Source organism: Falco peregrinus, chromosome 3 (genome assembly GCF_023634155.1).
Source record: "Falco peregrinus isolate bFalPer1 chromosome 3, bFalPer1.pri, whole genome shotgun sequence".
Lineage (NCBI taxonomy): Eukaryota > Metazoa > Chordata > Aves > Falconiformes > Falconidae > Falco > Falco peregrinus.
The window spans coordinates 63,345,934-63,364,497 of record NC_073723.1 but is presented as its reverse complement, the minus strand read 5'-3'; the positions used below and the strand labels follow the sequence as shown (position 1 = coordinate 63,364,497).

At 41.2% G+C, this 18,564-nt stretch overlaps 2 protein-coding genes across 4 annotated transcripts in view; one reads left to right on the top strand and one right to left on the bottom strand.

Annotated features, from left to right (window-relative positions):
- The window catches only part of PTPN2 (protein tyrosine phosphatase non-receptor type 2), a 32,550-nt gene extending 31,986 nt beyond the window's left edge, over positions 1-564 (top strand). The window contains exon 10 of the mRNA XM_055798893.1: positions 206-564. Within this exon, the coding sequence (XP_055654868.1) occupies positions 206-227 (22 nt within the window). The 3' untranslated portion in view covers positions 228-564. The remainder of the gene's footprint in view (positions 1-205) is intronic.
- Positions 565-7,629: 7,065 nt separating this feature from the next.
- On the bottom strand, positions 7,630-18,530 carry PSMG2 (proteasome assembly chaperone 2). 3 transcript variants are annotated; one of them, XM_013302293.3, is made up of 8 exons: positions 18,380-18,530; positions 16,555-16,726; positions 15,850-15,908; positions 13,049-13,167; positions 11,542-11,715; positions 10,190-10,310; positions 9,661-9,771; positions 7,630-8,722 (listed from the first exon to the last, which is right to left on the bottom strand). In XM_013302293.3, the coding sequence occupies exons 1-7, from the start codon at positions 18,446-18,448 to the stop codon at positions 9,679-9,681; spliced, it is 807 nt and encodes a 268-aa protein (XP_013157747.1). In that variant the 5' UTR covers positions 18,449-18,530; the 3' UTR covers positions 7,630-8,722; positions 9,661-9,678. The 3 variants fall into 3 exon arrangements, with proteins under 3 accessions (XP_013157747.1, XP_027648026.1, XP_027648023.1); XM_027792225.2 differs by lacking the exon at positions 7,630-8,722 and adding an exon at positions 17,238-17,381 and having other exon boundaries at positions 9,487-9,771; positions 18,380-18,498; XM_027792222.2 differs by lacking the exon at positions 7,630-8,722 and having other exon boundaries at positions 9,487-9,771.
- Positions 18,531-18,564: the final 34 nt, after the last annotated feature.

Here is an 18,564-nt window from a genome sequence, read left to right as displayed (position 1 = left end):
AACAGCTTTCCAGGAGTGCTCGCTACAGGCAAGCAATAGTCAGTAGTTGCTCCAGGGAATGCATGAGAAGCTGTCTGGTGTTCATAGGCCGTTGCAAACCCACTGTGTTCTTACTACTATTTTTTTTTCCTTTTTTTTTTTTTTTTTTTTTTCCCCCCGTACTGTGTACTGAATCGGTGACTTTCTTTTGCGTTGTATGTCGCAGGCCGAGACTGACTGACACCTAAGCCTTCAAGACTTGTGAATGTTCTGCAGCTATAAACTGCAAATTATTGACATGCAAAGCAAGACATGAACCCCTCTTCGGGAACAAACAGTGAGGTCTGTTAAGTACCAAGAAGACCTCAGTTATCTGTTTACAGCGTAAACTGCGCCGAGGGGATGAAGACCACCAGCAGCGTGCTACTTTGCAAAACAAAATAATTTGCTGTCTTGTGTTTTTATAATGCCTGTATTAATGTAGAAAGATGTAAAAGAAATAAATTAGGAAATATTTTGTTTTGTACTGCCATTCTTACTGTATTTTTATACTTCTTGGCAGCATTAAATATTTTTTTAAATGGACGGTATGCTGTTGTGTGCACATTATGTTAGGGAGAAACTGTTAAGAGCTTGTTTTGCAGAAAGAGAAATGTTTTGCCTTAAGGTTTCCTGTTACCCTGTCTTAACTGGAAAATGGCAAAATGGTTAGAATGTGCTTTATGCAAATATTTTCATTAATGCAAAGTATTGTAGTTTGAGCTAGGAGGAACTCTTGCACATTTCTTTCGTGATACACCACTAGGAATATTATTTTATTAATCTGACCAGTTGGTTTGTTAATCCTTCTTATGCTATAAATACCACAAAACGTTCGGAGTAGTTCTGTGAAGGGAGAGTGTTTTGTTGGTGATGCTGTGAAGGGTGGAAAGATGGGGAAAGCTGACCTCTGCCTACCCAGGTTCGTGTATCACTGAAGGGAGCCGAGGGCCAGGCACAAAATCAATGGTGCCTTTAATTACATGGGGTTTGGATTGTGCCATCACTGTGGTGTATGTGTGATATGTTACTTCACACCGCCTGTCAGCGTGCTGCTGGGCTCGGTCTGGGTTTCCAGCTCTGTACCTGCTGTAACAGGAGCCGATCTAAATTCTGCATTTGCTGGCCGTCTCTGAGGGGTTCAGATAAACAGTAATTCACCAAAAAAAAATCTTTAATATGACTGTCTAAACCAGCATGTGGTGGGGTTTTATATGTAATTTGTACTTTGCATATTTTTGTAACGGGTTTTTGTACGAATAATGGTTACTGAAAGTAAAGCGTGGAAGAGGGGGGAGACTAGGCCAATAGGGCTTTTTTTTTGCTAAAATAAGCAGCAGCCTGAACTGAAAGCAGCTACGTTGCGCTGTGTTTAACTTGAAGGTGAAGCTGAATCAGGGGAGTCCTTAACGCCATTACTTGAGCTGAAGATATGCTTGACGCCGTCTTGAAGTAGTCTAAATCACCGGAGTGGTTTGTTGAGGTATTTCAGCTTCTTCAGAAGATTAATATTGTTCCTAGTCTATGTTGGAGGAGAAAACATGACAACTTGATTCAGCTTTCATTTTCAGGTGCAGCTGTGAGACAAGAGTGTTTATAATGAGAGACTGAGGTCTGCCAAAACCACTGCAATAAACCCTGTTGTTGAATACATGTTTATACCACTTGATACATCTTTGGATATGGCTTTCAGCCAGTCATGCCTTCTACCTTCAGCTGTGATTTATGTTTTTGTTATTTTTGTCCTCTGTGAATTGTAATCAAGCATAAGGTGTATGACTCCTGGGAACATGCATGTGCTTCATCATTTTACCAGCTGCTATCACAGATAAATACCAAATACGCAACTGATTTGCTTTATCTTGTGGGGCCTTGTACTTTGGCCCTTGTCGCACAGTAGCCTCTTCTAAAATCACAATGCTGATGGCTTTTGGTTTTTAAAGGGCTTGTATCTACTGAGCTGCCGGACTATTTGATGTCAGGCTGCCTAGATGAATAGGCAAAGAAGGTAAAGGTACAGTAGTTCTGAAAACGGAGCTTTGTCAGGTTTTCTTGAGGGCTCCCCTGTGACAGCAGAAGGCTTGGCTTACTGGCTCAGGGAATTCCGACATGCGTTTGTTATTTCTACGCCGGACCACAATTCTTGACTATTACTGGGAAGATGTATTTTAAACGGTGAGGGGAGAGGCTACTTTCTGAGAGAAAAAGGACAACTGAGTGTCTAATTGCAGCCTTAAAGAAATGGGACTAGAAGAATGATGGACTTGCAGAATTTCAAACGGAAAAGCTGTGATTTACTGGCTTCTGTGGTTTGGGGTTTTTCCATCTTCAAGAAAACTGTTGCAGAGGCTACTTGATTTTGGTTTTACTAGCCATCATAAGAGGGCAAAACCACCACACTGTTCAGGATTTTGGTGTGCAAAGGGCGGTGGCAAAGGTGGGTGCAGCAGTTGGATTCATGTGTCCTGGGGCAGCTGGAGAAGCTGGGAGCGGCTTGCACCGGTCTCTTGGGGCCACAGAGAGCGAGGACAGCTGCCGCCGCCTGGGGAGCTGCCTCCTTGTCCCAGTAAGGACCGATATGTCTGGAAGAGTGAAAATCAGTACCTTTTCCACAGGGAACAGTGAAAGCCTTGAGGGTTTGCTCTTTTAGGAAGCACTCAACAGTACCGAGTGCTCCCCTTTTTCCTTCTCCTTGAGGTTCTACTCATCAGTGCCTCTTGAGGTACTTGGCATCTATGGCTCACTTAAGAAAAACATGGTGAGGCAAATGACTGCACCTTCATTGCTTTTGTCCGGGCCTTCCATGCCTCCATAATTCATTTGAAAGAAGGGTAAGGAAGCTGGTGAAGGGTCTGAACCACAAATCTTACAAGGAGCAGCTGAGGGAGCCTGGGGTTATTTCATCTGGAGAGGAAGAGACTCAGGGGGCGACCTTACTGCTCTCTACAACTACCTGAATAGTTGGTAGGCAGGTGGGGGTAGGTCTCTTCTCCCAGATAATATGTGACAGAACAAGAGGAAAACCAAGGGAGGATACTGGCTGGTTGGATAACAGGAAGACATTCTTCACTGAAAGGGTGGCCAAGCCTTGGACCAGGCTGCCCAGGGAGGTGGTGGAATCACCGTCCCTGGAGGTGTTTAAAAAAACCCATAGCTGCAGTGCTTAGGGACATGTTTAGTGATGGACTTGGCTGTCCTGGGTTAACAGTTTGACTTGATCTTAAAGGTCTTTTCCGACCTTTAACATTCTATTTGTCCTCTTGCTATATATTGTATACACCCTGTAGTAACTTAAGAGCTACAAGGAATCCTTTAGTGCTTAACAACACTCAACGCTGTCTTTTTTCCTCCTCTACTCCATTGCATGTCTTACTGGTCACAAGTATGAAAGTATAAGGGGATTATCATCCTCAGCAAGTCTTTGAAGCCAGCCATTCTAGTTGACACCTACTTTAATAGAGATTAAAAGTTCAGAAGCAACATACTGGAACACAGGTAGCTAAATATGCATACCCAACAGGTAGGGAGTTAGGGGTGGCGCGGAAGAGGGAAGGGAAAAAAACAAAGCCCAAGAAAGTTTTCACCTGTCCAGCATGGAGCCCATCTTCCGCCTCGCTCACACCAGTGCCTGACTCTGGTACTTGGAGAGAGCTCCTACAGTGCCGGACAACAGCTGCCCCAGCAAAAGCATCGCCGTTGCCTCAGGTGGCTGTACGGTGGGCAATTACAGACCAGTTAGTGTCTGCGAAGAAGCTTCTGTCCCACAGCAGTTGGCCTGCGCCTCCCACCATGAGCGCTGGAGTAAAGGGAAAAGCAAACGCGCTCATTTCTCCCTTTTGCCTCACAGCAGTTTATGCACTCATCTCAGTTTCAAATACAGCTAGTTTTTCTAACTTGTTTTAGGTGTATCAGACTTGCCTTGTGTTACGCACAGCCTTTGTGTTCCCTAACTGCATCGGCATGTTGACTCACCAGCTTATTAGTCTGGATGCCTGTGGAAATTCCTAAAACCACATTTTGGTTAATTCTCACTTTCCAACTCCGGAACTGCACCATCTCACATCCATGATTTGCCATCACCTTCTAGTAGTTTCTTCACCGTTGTCTCCCTCTCTGTTACGGCGTTTGAACTCACTGCTGTTCAAGCATCTTACCGTTTCCTGAGTTTGGAACAGTACAGGCTTCTCTCCCCCTTGACTCAGGTACCTGAGTATACCTTGCCCAGACTCCTTTCCCTGTCCTTCTCTGTTAGCAGCACAAACTGCATCAGCATTGACGCAAAGGGGGGCCCAAAAGGGATTGCCACCACTTCTGAAAGCTCATTGCTGCTTCCCATAGTTTTCTTGTACTTACCATTCTGCTGTGTTAAGCTTCTGATTAAAAAAAATAAGCTGTAGCTTTTCTTTTCTTGCTTATAGTACTTGATGAACAGCTTCAGTCTATTTTTATGTCTTTATAACATGTTTCTACCTTACCACTTGCTCTATTAATCAGTTCTTAAAGTCCAAGAAACTCTTTGCAATTGTGCCGTTTTGAAAATGTCTCCCAATTGTGGCAAAGACAATGCTTGAAAGCAGCAATCTGGCCTCTGTGGTGAGGGTTTCAGGTTAAGAGCTTAATAGTTGTAGTTGCAACATCAGAAGATACCACAATTCAGATGCTGACTTCTACTTTTTAAATAATGAGCAGTACGGTAGGGAATCTTAACCACTTTTTGTGCCATAAGGCTTACTATTTTTCACAATATGGTAAAAAAATAGTTTGTTGTCTGTCTGGAATGGTCAAGGCTTCATCTTTACTATCACTAAGTAGCTTATAAGCCAAGAATTAGAGCAGACTTTTCTGCAGTATAGTGATCCACTGTGTACTGCTCCTTTCTGATTGGAAGAGCGAGCTATGGAATCATTTTTACAACCATCAATCTCTGACAACAGTAAGCTGAGGTATCTTGCTGGTTAAAACTACCAGTCCAACAACCACAGGTAACATTGTCATACATGCAAACTCCTAGCTGGAGGACAGAGTAGTTTAACTCTTGTTCTGAGGATCTGTGCATTCATGGAAAAACTCTACAGCAGAACAGTGTAACACTGAAACTAGACAAACGCAGGAGAGGAGAAAGCTGATGCAATTCTGAGCAAGGAGTTCATCATAACTTAAGAGAGTGTGGAGAATTTTAGAAGAGCTCCGAGTGATAAAATTGTAAAAAAAAATCAGCCTTTAACTGCTTGCAAATAGTAGATTTCATGCCTCCTACTTCTTGTTAGTAGCTGAAAAGAGATGCCAGCAGTGGAGAACTGCTCATGACTAGTATGGCTATACAGGTCAGTCACTCCAATCAATAAAAACAGAGAATAAGACCAACAAATCTTAATTTTGTGTTTTCCATTGCCTGCCTTTCTCGCAAAATTATTGCAAGATTTAGACGAAAAGGTTAAGAAGTATATCTTAAGGGAAAGGGGGCAGGAAAGCCATCCTAGCTACTGCTAGTTAACTATATGACAGGGCTTTTAGGTTAAAATACATTCAAGTGCTACTTTGTTTTCTTAGGGGTCTTGGCATTATCTTAGAAACAGCTTACCTGCTGCCTTCACGCGTGCTGTATTCTTCGAGCACACAAACGGATTTTCCTCAGGTGCATAACTACTGAAGGAACAGCATGTAGTAGGGCAACATCTTCTCTGAAGCCATGATTTTATTCTGAGTCCCTGTTAACCTCCAACAGCAGGGTGTTGCCACCTGCCCGCCGTTCCTTTCGACACACAAACCCTATGGGACTACCAGCATACCTGTATTTAGAAACACTCACAAAGCGTTAAAGAATCTTGGTTGGCTTGCACTCCGAATTGCATCGTTTTATTTGCAAACAGTTAAAAGAATTGAATTTTTAAGATGTGTTTTTAAAGAGTCATGATCTTTGTTTAAAAAAACCAAACAAACCCAAGATGTTTGTAACATAAGTACTGATTTAGTCAAAACAACAGTAAAAAAAATTGCTAAGCCTAAGCTATTTGCAAGAATATTTTCATAAGAAATTGCACCTTTATCTGTAATCAGTAAAAGGACAGAAAAAACAACTCTCATGCCTCAGAAAAGTTCTGAATGCTTCTTTGCTGTGGCCTGGTGATCAAACACTCCCTTGCTGTTGCTTCAGAATCCTGGTTTTTCCTCCTCTACCTTTCTATCAAAGCTTCTTATTCCAAGCCATACTAATTCTGATTGAAATTTAATCTATTACAATGCAACACACATACTCCCCAACTTGTTTGCAATACTAAGCATCATTGAGAACCCCAGGTTGCAGATGGCAGAGGTATTAAATGAGTTTAGAGCAGCATGGCTGAAGTTCACAGGTGCTAGAATAACAACACTTGTGAAGAGACCTAAACGAAGCAGTTAATTTGATTCAAAGGAACTAAGTACTTAAATGGAACCAGCTAAATCAACTTACACAATCACCTTTTTTTTTTTTAAAAAAAACAAAACACAACAAAAGCACAACAAAAAAAAGCCCTAAGAAACTTAAAAGCTAGTGCCTGTTGATAATTCCTTTTTTACTTCACACCGACATCCTGTGACAGTTCAAAAAGCCTCACGAAGCATCGCCAGTGCATATGTAACTGTTTCCAAAGAGCTATACTTACTGCATAAGCAATACACAAGCTGTGGCTGAAGAGCTGGCTCTGATAGGTGCTGTTCAGTACCTTGCAAATTCATGTAAAAAATCAGGGCTGCTTCTTCACAGTCATAATTATTTGAGCCCTGCAAAAATGCAGGAACATTGCCATGCTTGTCTAGTAGAAGGACCTATGCTAAGGTAACGCAGGGGTAGGCATTCGTCCCCTTCTTTCTGAAAAACAGTTTTCATCTCAAGGAGAACTTCAGGAAGGTACAGCTGATTTAAGCAGCCACCTCCATCACGTTGCTCAGTGATTCCAACAGAACTCCACAAGTTAAAATATTTTGCCCCCTTTAAAAGCTACCATTCCATGTAGCAGCTGTCAGTTCAAAGTATTATTCCTACCCGTATCCATCCACTCATCTGAAATAACAGAGTTCATGTTCTGAGTATGTTTAAACTGCTTGGCCATTCTTCCTTGACCTATTCTCTAGCCCACCAGCAAAGCCCCTACTCAAACCAGACATGCTCATCAGATGGTGCAGGGTCAGTGCACCAAAGGGAGAACAGTTATCTCCTACAGCTTCGTTCCAAGGTCAGCTGCGGGTGTTACTGGTAAATCTGATACACCCTGCTAGCTCTCAGGGCTGAAGCCCAAACCAGGACTTCTGACTTCTTAGAACCTCAGATTTTAATCAAGGAAAATGAATACTCAGTTCCAGATTCAGCACTGCATAAGAACAGTAAGTAGTTCTTGTGATTTACACAGGAATATGTGCTTAAAGTTAAGAAATACTCCAAGTATTTACCGGTTCAAGGCAAAAGTTTTTGACCAGCTTGGCAGATTCAGCTTTCCAAAAAAAATGTACGGCAGTAGATTACCCTCTTGCAACAGGTGCCGAATCTCTGTGTGCTCACTGCTGTCCAGTTACAGGGGATGTATTTATTACATTCACAGAGAATCTATCACAACGAAGAACAACATCAGAAGAGTGTTTAGGTCAGTAGTCATTTTTTTAAAAAAGCAAAATTTGAATAAACAGTATTTGCAAGCATGAAGTATCACCACGATGGGATCTAGATGAAGGCAGGCTGCAAAAGTTCGGTCTTCCACTTGCCTATAGAAACTCTTGTTTCTTGTACAAGCTTCTTGTAAAACAATTACAAGACCATGAGCCAAAATAAATCTTTAAGCTTGGACTAATGTGATCTTTTCAGTCGTGTTCCTTGGTTCAGCTTCTGGTTGTAGCTTGCATCTAGTTGTAGCAAGTTGCTTTTTTGTTCAGGTAAGTTTATTTTGATTCACAATCACAGGCACATCAGTCTTTCCTGAACACTTTAAATCTATTCATAGCTCATTTTTACACCACAAAACATGGCAACTTCATGAAACATGGCATCTTTGTGCTTTACTACTGTAAAAGCTTATTAATATGAGCAAAGGATCACTGCACATTTCTAGTATGGTATTTAGTTTTAAGAAGCTTTGGTGACAATACAATTAAAACCTTTAAAAAACAAAACAAAACCACTGCAGATGTCATTAGGTAATCATGAAGCCTTTCCAGTTCTCCTAACACCAGCAGCAGGTAGTTTGTGCTCACATTGTTCTACACATATTTAGGTTTGTGATTGACTCAAAATACAATATCTAACATGAGAACACCTACATTTTACAACATTATTTGAAGGTATTTGGACATACCATTATATGAAGCATTTGCTCCACATATCAGTTCTCCAAGATTCAGTTTGCCCTGCATTATCTGCTTCTGTAAAGCAGACTTAAGACTGGGAAGCACTTAAATTTCTCATTGTTTTGTGGAAAAAGATCAGTAACTGAATATTCATTCAAATGTTAGTCCCCTGTGACAGGCACTCAGTATGATTCTCACCTCAAACTTTCAACAACCTGAAAAGATAGTCAATACAGCATCCTTTGGGTGATCGGTCACATTCACTGAACTGCTCTTCTTTACCAACAGGCACAGGTTTTCAAGCCAAGCTGACTACTGAATCTTATTCCTACACCTTTAACAGATCTTTTCAGGACTCCTGCTGTTCTCTTCCTCATCATTTGTACTACTGGCCAAAAAAAAAAAAAAATTAAAAAAATCTATTTAGCAAACTTAGTATTTAAAATTATACCCTGTATATATTTCATGTCTGTAATTCATAAAGTCTTAGGAACTTCTAGTTACTTTTAAATAAGCTGATGTGAAGAAGCACTTCCAAAAGATCAAAATTGAACATTTAGCTTAATAATGCAACAAATACCATTATAAATGTTAAGCGCATGAATTACACATCACACAACTGGTGTCTCAAATTAGCTTACAAAATACAGAGATACCAGACTGCCTGCTATCAGGGCAACATTCCAATTCCTTTGTATTTCAGAGCACTGTGTTAATCTTCAAATCAGTCTAAGGTGGCTCATTTACCTGGAAAGCTTTAGTTTTACATCTCTGTAACCCTTGGAAGCAGAATGGAAATTACATAACGGAACTAAATCAGAAAAGATAGAACAGGCTGCTGTCACTCACAGTACCTCCAGTCAAAGCTACTGCAGCAGCACTGGGAAAAGATGGCAGAACTAGCTCACTTCTGAGCTTCACTTACATCACCAGGCAGGTTTTGAAAAAAAGCTAAGATCTACAGTTGACATGGAAGAGCAGGGTTTTATCTTAATAAGAAGGTCTATGCCTTCACATCAATCTCAAGTTCTCAGCTACATTAACAAGGTGAACCATAAGCTTTTCCAGAACACTTAACTAAAGAAAACGTTTTTTTTTTTTAATAAATATTTTATTAGAAAAAAATTCAACTAAAATTATTCAATACACATATTTCTTTGGTCAATTTGTGAAAGTTACCTTACTTTATTTAGCTACACATATACATGAAAGGAGTTTTTCCTTAAATAAAGAATTTATATAGATAAAAGAGGAAGCTGCTGTTACTTGGTGATTACTAAACAATCCCTTTCTCCAGGGACGTTTGAAACTGCACACGCAACTTACAGAAGAATTCAAAATTGATCAGAAGAGTGCAGGTGGAAGACCACTGCCAAAAAGTAAGCGCCAAGAACTTGGTATTTTCCATTGTGAAGAAGCATCTGTGGAACTGTTGCTCTGCAAAAAAACCCCACAGTGTAATTCATTAAGTTTTAAACAGTAACAATGCTACTGTCTCTGGCACAGGTATTGAAATAATGGGCAGCATTTCAAATGTCAGTATCATTGTAGGTTGCTTTAGAAAAGAGTACTGGAACATCAAGCTGGACTAAACCTTTATACAACTCTTCCCTGCACCTGTCAAACAAGCCCCCTGCTATTTAGGTTTACTTTTTCAGGTGGGGAAATTTTAATCAAAATATATCTTTAATTTGGTGTATCCTTGGTGAACAAGGGCTAAAATGAACCCAAGCCATACATTTTTAACTTTTTTGAAATTCAGCTGAGTAACATTTTTCATGTTCCAGATTGAAGAAAAATGAAAATAACGGATGTAAAATACAAAAGCAGGAGCTCTAGATCAAACAGCACTTACTTCACTTTTAATTAGCTGAAGCCATTCATTAAGATAGTTAACAAGAGCAAATGCATCAGGGATGTTGTCCCCTTCTGAGCAGAATTTCAGAAGAACTGCCATTGGGATTCCTTTTGAACAGCTGCAACAAAAATGAGTAGGCATTTCTATTTCTTTTCTAAATCCAGAACAATTATATTTATGTATTAAGAACAACAACAATCTGCATATGGCTTGTTAAAAAAACCAAAGCCAAACAAAAAATAGAAATGTATGCATATATAGGAGAGATTTTTTTTCCTCTCTGGACTTCTTTGACTGCATTTTCACATTTCATGTTCTTTTTCTTAGTCTTGAATTTGTTCTTTGCTTTGTGAGGCAGGAATCCTAGGTCATGGAAGAGCTACTCAGGGCCTCTGTTACATACCTACTTTGCATTTTCGTGTGGGGCATTTACACTTATCCTTTGACACAATTACTCCTTACCTTCCTGTGTACAGAAACAGCAGTTTTGGAGGCTGCACATCACTGCTTTACTCAAAAGATTCCCAACTTTCTCATTTAGATATTAAGACTGTTTATATTTTTTATTTTTTTTCCCTAGAGTCCTGGGAGGTCTTTTCTTTTGCGTCTGTATATTGTTTCCATACTGAACTCAGTACAAAGGTCAGCAAGACATCAGTTAACTCTCCTGCTTTTAGACGCAACCGTTTGGACAGGCGTCAAAAACAATAGCTAAAAAAATATAAAGGTGAATTTTCCACCTGACAAAACAAACACCTTTTGCAGAGCTAACACAGCTGTACCACAACAAGCGCATGTTACTACCCAAAATTTGAAACTCAAGACATGCATTCAGCACAGCTTTTGGTGCACACACCTTTTAACAAAACCCGCACATCAGATTGTTTGCTGGCCCTGAAATCTTAATGCATTCTTAATGGATTTTTTGTTTGTTTCTTTGGTTTTGGGTGGTTTATTTGTTGGGGTTTTTTACAACTGACAATGGAACTATTTGCCACAGGAAACAGTTTTAGTTAAAGTATCACAGGTACAGGAATTTTACTACATATAAATTGTGGTTTGCTTAAAATCAGATACCAGATTAATGACAATCTTAACTGTAAAGACTTCATTATTTTCCTTTAGCCCATTTACTTACGTTTTTACAATATTTTAACTTTATGATGCAGAATTCCCTATTTTTTCCCCTCTTAATTACGGGCTTGATCTGGACTATTCCTATAAAGCCCTTTTTATGAAAAGAGGGTTTTTTCCTCTTCCTATTACATAGTGGTTTAAAAGATAATTTTACCCATGTACCAAAACTAAGACTTTTGATATCCTTCTGTGCTTATCTTTAGGCAACTCACCTCTCAGTAAACAATAGTTTTGTGATGCCACCTCCAGGAATATGTAGAATTTTTTCTGTATCATTTATTCCAGGGTAAGCTGCTACTTTTTCCATTTCTTTCCAGTTCAGCTCCTGCATAAGGCCTCCAAATGCTTTCTCCAGGTCAGGTGTAAGTAGGTAGCGTAGTGGTGTCCTAGAAACAAATCAAGAATACATTTAGTGTGACAATAAAAGACACTACCAATGTTATTACTTGTGATGGAAAAAAGCTGCAAGCATTGAGGACTTCACATCTCCAATGTACTGCACTGACATCTCCTTCTTCCTCAAATCAAGGTTAAAAAAGTTGTCTGTGGCCTCAAAACAGTACAAGCTACTCAACTTTCTGCCACAAACAGAACTAAGATACCAGCTTTTTAGAGGCTCCAATAACTGGAAAGTACCAGATACGTAAGTAGATAATAGGCGAACTGCTTTAAATTAATCACCTCTTATCTGAAGGAAGAAAAAGCACATTTTATTTGTAAATAATTTTAAGTTTGTTAGGGTAAACTTGGACTTCATTGTGATACAGTATTCTAAATAAGCTCACACTGCAAATATATGCAAACTTCAGTCAAGTCTAAGCATTTTCTGAATGCGCTACCCTCACTCTTTAGTGAAACTGCTTTAAGAGAGTTATTCTGTGGTGCTGGGGTAGGGTGTTAAATCACACCTTATGACTCAGACCACATCGAATAACCATCAGACCCTCTCATTCCATTCCATGTTAGCTGGCCATTCTGCAACTGCATGCAAACATCACTGGTAACTGTATCTGGAATGCGCATGGACCTAAACATCCCTTAAAGCCCTCTGCATTTATACAGCCTGAAGATAACTGCTCTTTTGCAAAAATACTGATTTATTTTTGTTTTTGTTAAATCACCAAATATGATGTCCTCAATCAGCAAGTAATGCTTGTCTTTTAAAGGGGTAATATCTAATAAAAATACACTCTGAACCTTGCAGTTGCCTCCCAACCAAAAAACCAAACCTGATACCTTCCTATGAAAAAAGAATGACAACTTACATTAAATCTACAGATTTGACTGTATATTCAAACTACTTACTACATGCATACAACTACCACATTCAAAATATAGAATGATGAACTGGTAAGTAACTAATATTCTAATTAACTTTTAAATCTAATCTATGACCTGTATGTTAGTAGCTAATCCCTGACAATACCTACAGACACAAGAAATTAAGAAGTTAAAACTGAGGCTCTGTTGACTGACAGTGCAGGCCTAGTGCAATTTACTTACAGTTTATTGTTTGCTTGGTACTTTTGACAGTAGTAACTAACAAAGTTCAGAGACTAATCCCGTATAACGTAATGTTTTAATAGTGTATTAAGTATTTTATGACCTATGTACACAGGCAAGTAACAACCCTGTCAAAAGTACTCAGCAGAGGGAAATATATCAGTTTGTCAAAAAGAACAGAAACATTAATTAGGTCTTTTAATGACACAAACATACCCAAGAAGTTGCTCATCATCACGCTGGTAGGCATGGCTGCTAGACAGAAGAACAACTTGGGCACATTTGCTACTTTTCACCCAAGAAAGCAGCATTTGACAGAATGGCCTGTACTTGTTCTTTATGCAAAGACAGAGAAAAAAAGTGAAAAATATAGTATCCTTAAAAAAAACGCTAAAAGCCAACAATACTAGGTGTTACATATAATGTTTAGCAGTGATGCAAGTTCCTCTTCATATCCATTTAGCCTTCAGCTTCACATACATTTTTAAAAAAGCAGAGGACTGCTGTGGTTGTTTGCTTAATCAAAACTACACATACAATGATAAAAATTACCATTAAGACCACGTTAACTACAACACTAATACCAAGTCTGTGTGCCATTAATATCAATGGAAAAAGCTTTAGAGTAAAATGGGATGGTAGGATCACAGTTTTCCACTTTGAACCGCTAAAAACCACAGCATAAATTTTTTTCTGGCATGGTATTCTGCTTATTTTAATTATAGCCACTGTCCAGTTAACGAGTAACTCTAAATTCTTTGTTTTTTACATAATGAATGCAGTCATGCAAGGTGAAGATTAGAGACGCAAAAGCTCAGCTGAAATTGAGGCTGGTCATTGCCATAAAAGATGACAAAAAATGTTATAAATACATTAGAAACAAAAGGAGGGCCAAGGGCAATCTGCATCCTTTATTGGATGTGGCAGGGAACCTTGCCACAAAGGGTGAGGAACAGGCTGAGGTACTTAATTTCTTCTTTGCCTCAGTCTTTAATAGCAAGACCAGCTTCTATCTGGGTACTCAGCCCCCTGGGCTGGAAGACAGGGATAAGGAGGAGAAGAATGAAGTCCCCACAGCCCACGAAGAAACAGTTACTGACCTGCTGCTCCACCTAGACACACGCAAGTCTATGGGGCTGCACAGGATCCACCTGAGGGTACTGAGGGAGCTGAGAGAAGAGCTCGCCAAGCCACTCCCCATCATTTATCAACAGTCCTGGCTAACCAGTAAGGTCCCAGAAGACTGGAGGTCAGCAGCTGTGACATCCATCTTCAAGGGCAGGCAGGAGGATCCAGGGAACTACAGGCCTGCCCTTGGTGCAGGGGAAGGTTATGGAGCAGGTATCCTGAGTGCCATCACACAGCACATGCAGGACAACTGGGGAATCAGGCCCAGCCAGCATGGGGTTACGAAAGGCAGGTCCTGATGAACCTCATCTCCTTCTACAAGATGACCCACCTAGTTAACGAGGGTAAGGCTGTTGATGTTGTCTACCTGGACCTTAGCCTTCAACACAGTCTCCTACAGTGTTCTCCTGGAGAAACTGGCTTCTCATGGCTTGAACAAAGGGACTTTATGCTGGGTAAGAAGCTGCCTGGACTGCCAAGCCCAAGGAGCAGTAGTAAATGGAGTTACAGGCAGCTGGCAACCCATCACAAGTGGTGTTCCCCATGGCTCAGTATTGGGGACAGTTCTCTTGAACATCTTTATCAATGATATGGATGAGGGGATGGAGTGCGCCCTCAGTAAGTCTACAGATGACACCAAGCTGGGGGGGGGATGCTGATCTGCCTGAGGGCAGGAAGGCTCTGTAGAGAGATCTGGACAGGTTGGACTGATGGGCCGAGGCCAACTGTGTGAGGTTCAACAAGGCTCAGTGCAAGGCCCTGCGCCTGGGTCACAGCAACCCCACTCAGTGCTGCAGGCCTGGGGAAGAGCAGCTGGGAAGCTGCCTGGCAGAAAAAGGCCCTGGGGGTGCTGGTCAACAGCTGGCTGAACTTGAGCCCGCAGTGTGCCCAGGTGGCCAAGGCGGCAAACAGCATCCTGGCTTGTATCCAAAATAGTGTGGCCAGCAGGACTAGGGAAGTGATTGTCCCCCTGTACTCGACACTGCTGATGCCACACCTCAAATGCCATGTTCATTTTTGGGCCCCTCACTTCAAGAGGGATGTAGAGGTGCTGGAGCGTGTCCAGAGAAGGGCAACAAAGCTGGTGAAGGGTCTGGAGCACAAGTCTCACGAGGAGCAATTGAGGGAACTGGGTTTATCCTGGAGAAAAGGAGGCTCAGGGGGGACCATATTGCTCTCTACAACTACCTGGAAGGAGGCTGTAGGCAGGCGGGGGTAGGTCTCTTCTCTCAGATAACAAGTGACAGGACAAGAGGAATGACGTTATATCTGGGGAGGTTTAGATCGGATATTAGGAAAAAGATTTTCACTGAAAGGGTGGTAAAGCATTGTAAGAGAGGGAGGTGGTAGAATCAGCACCCCTGAAAGTCTTTAAAAAATGCGTAGATGCAGTGCTTAGGGACATGGTTTAGTGATGGACTTGGCAGTCCTGGGTTAATGTTTGGACTTGACGATCTCCAAAGTCTTTTCCAACCTAAATCATTCTATGAATCAGTTTAACATAGAACACTATGAAATAATTAAATTGGAGTGACACCAAAAATTAAGCCGTTACAATAAAAAACCCACACAAAACCAATAAATGTGAAAAAAAAAAAAAAAAAGAAAAATGGACAAAACCCAGACCATTTTGTATTTTCAAGACTGTTAATATTTAAGGACATATTTAAGTAAAATCTACTAACATAGGCAGGATGTTCTGGGGCCTGGAAAACCAAAACAACCTTCAGTGAATGCAGAAGTCAGTTTTTGTTAGCTGAAACTGTATTAACTGCAGAACACATTATAGCACAAAGTAGAAAAATATTTTGCTAGGCCACTTACATTATTTGCCAGCAGAACTATTCAAACTGAATAGTGAAGTAAGAACAACCAATGAACATACATACCTTTATAAAAGGTGATCTGATCTGCAGAACGACAAGTTTCTTTGAAGGTAACGAATACACTACAACAAGAAATAATTAAGGTTTGTATGAAGAAAGCAAGAAAGAGATCTGGGTTTAGAAAGTCTTCACTGGTCTTAATCTCATTTGTCATAAATTCAAAGGACTGAGTGAAGAAAAATATATGAAGACATTTCTCAGATTATCCTGAGATTTCTGTTATTTAATAGGGGGAAAAAAAGATGAAATGCAGTTATCAATATAGAGAAAGAAACTAAAAAATTTAAGGGGGGAGAAGGAGAAACACCACATAAGGAAAAAGGCCAACATAGGTGGGAAGGAAGGAAGAAAAGAGGATATTTATATCCTTCCACACCAGAAATTCAGCTTGCATTCCGTAATTGTCCGTAAATATACGCACACTTCATGTTACTCTGGATTAAACCCACAGAGTTTTGGCTGCGCTGTAATGTTTGAAATTCAACATTACTTACTGGTTCCACACGTCAAATTGGTTATCCAAAATTCCAATAGTAACAGTTTCTTCTGTGAAGCGTAAATACATTCTTATCTGTAAGTTACTGAACTTACTGCTGATTGTAGTTTAAATGTTATTTACACAAGCAAAATGTAACATCAACAAAAAAGTAAAAGTAACATTCTTGCACCTTATGCAGCCTGCAAATACCTTCAGCATTCAATACCCACCTTCAGCATTTATACTCAGCTCCACTGAGTTTTCTTCTGCTGTTGCATATGGATTATTTCCAACCATTGGCACCAAGCAATCAGTGTAGAAGTAACCCACTTTAGTCATGTCAAGCGTGGAAATCACCAGATCTATTGCCAGTTGACCAACATTTCCCACCGACACTGCTGGCTAAAACAGCAGAAGTTACCGAATTACAGTGTGTTTTACGGACCATATAAGATGCTCTTCAAACAGTGGAAGTTTAAATTACTTAAATTCTGGTCAAACATGATTTCTGAAAGTGGCTGCTCATCCTTTGACAATGGTTACTATTTCTTAATAGATTACCAATACAGACTTTGGTCCCTGTCCCACAAAAACCATCCTGGCCACTTCTGTGAATAATCCTGTCTCACACTAAACTTAAAAGGCTTGGAAATTTGTCTTCTCCCTGCAGATACAGAGGGATAAATTTTTGGATAGAGTAAAAAAAAAGTCACTCAAATGACTAATGCCGAGATTGGCAGGCCTCAATGACACTAACAGTAATAATGACATTACATACTAAACATTTCAATCTCAAATTGACCCATATACGAGAGCAGGTTGTTTTTCATTTTGTAAGGATGAAAATTCTAAGGGTCTGGATTCAATTCATAGGAATTACCATGGGTTATCACCAATCAGGGCAGATACTGACCTAAGATGATGGCACAGGAAGAGAAACTCAAAGAGTTTGTGTCCTTCTACAGAAACACATTACAGGCAGACAGTGGTAAAATTTTCAGTTGCTTCCCTCTAATTTATAAGCAAGTTTGCATCTATGAATTGCTGCCGCCACCAACTGTAGAAACACACCAAATTTGATGCTGGTAAGTTCACAGTGAAAGTGGACATAGAGTGTCATTACAAACTGGCTTGTCTTCAATAACCTGTTACGCCCAGACAAAAGAGAACAGCAGTGATGTGTTTCCCGCTGCAGTCAGCTGAGCCGGACTGACTTCCCGTGCAGCCTGCAGAGTCACCCCAGGCTGTGCAGCCCCCGCTGAAATGCCGTAAGGTTACCTTTAAGGAATAAAGGGACTCACTAGTAGGAAAAATAATGGTTTGCTACTTCGCAACCTGCAGTGGAACTCTTGCCCCACAGTAAACAAAGTAATCTCAGGCAGATAATTTAAATTGATTTCATACCATGTATGAAGGAGATTTAAGCACTTCTTAAATCCTAATCGGAGTTTAAATATAGCAGAAACGAGGAATTTTTAATTTAAAACATTTACATACAGCCTCTAAATGCAAAAATAAACTTTTATTCCAGCGGCAACCCACAGGCACTACAAACCTTGTAACATGACACGTGGAGCACCTGACATCTCAGAGCAATAGCATATAGCTAACATAACATAGGCACATAACAGCTTCACAGGAGCATGAAACGGGGGCTGAGGAGGTAGAAATTAACAGAAACGGGAGAGACTGCATTAAGCTTTGCAGGAACCAGCCCCGGGACGGGCCCCTGCAAATCCTCTGTTACCCGGCAGAACACCCGATAGATACACGGGCGGGCACTGCAGCCGCCAGCCCAGCTCGTCTCCGCTTCACCGCGGGCAACTTCCCGGGGACGACCCCCGCGCAAGAGAGAACACCGCAGCCCTCCTTCCCCATAGGCGCAGGCGAGCCAGGGAGACAGGCCCCCGCCCGCGCCCCACAGGGCGGGGAGAAGCCCCCAGCGCCCGGGCCCCGGGCAGCGGCGGGTCCCTCTCGCCCGCTCCGGGGTGCCCCGCTGGGGCAGCGCCCCCTCAGGCCTATCGAGGGTGGGGGGGAAGCAGGAGTGCGACTTACCATAAGCAGAGTGAAGCCTTCAAATTCGGAGCTGACGGAGCCCCCGCCACGGTCGCAAGGAACAAACATACCGGCCGCGAAGGAAGGAAGGAAGGAAGGAAGGAAGCGAGGAAAGGAAGGAAGCGCGGAGAGAGGGAGGAGGAGGAGGCGGTGGCGAGCGCCGCGACCTTTCCTCAGCGGGGCGG

Excerpts from the sequence above, each read along its gene's own strand:
- PSMG2 (XM_013302293.3), bottom strand. The coding sequence starts at position 18,448 with ATGTTTGTTCCTTGCGACCGTGGCGGGGGCTCCGTCAGCTCCGAATTT. Across the intron at positions 15,909-16,554 it reads GCTGAGTATAAATGCTGAAG|TGTATTCGTTACCTTCAAAG; the intron begins GTGGGTATTGAA and ends TTCTTGTTGTAG. Across the intron at positions 10,311-11,541 it reads AAACTATTGTTTACTGAGAG|CTGTTCAAAAGGAATCCCAA; the intron begins GTGAGTTGCCTA and ends TTTTTGTTGCAG.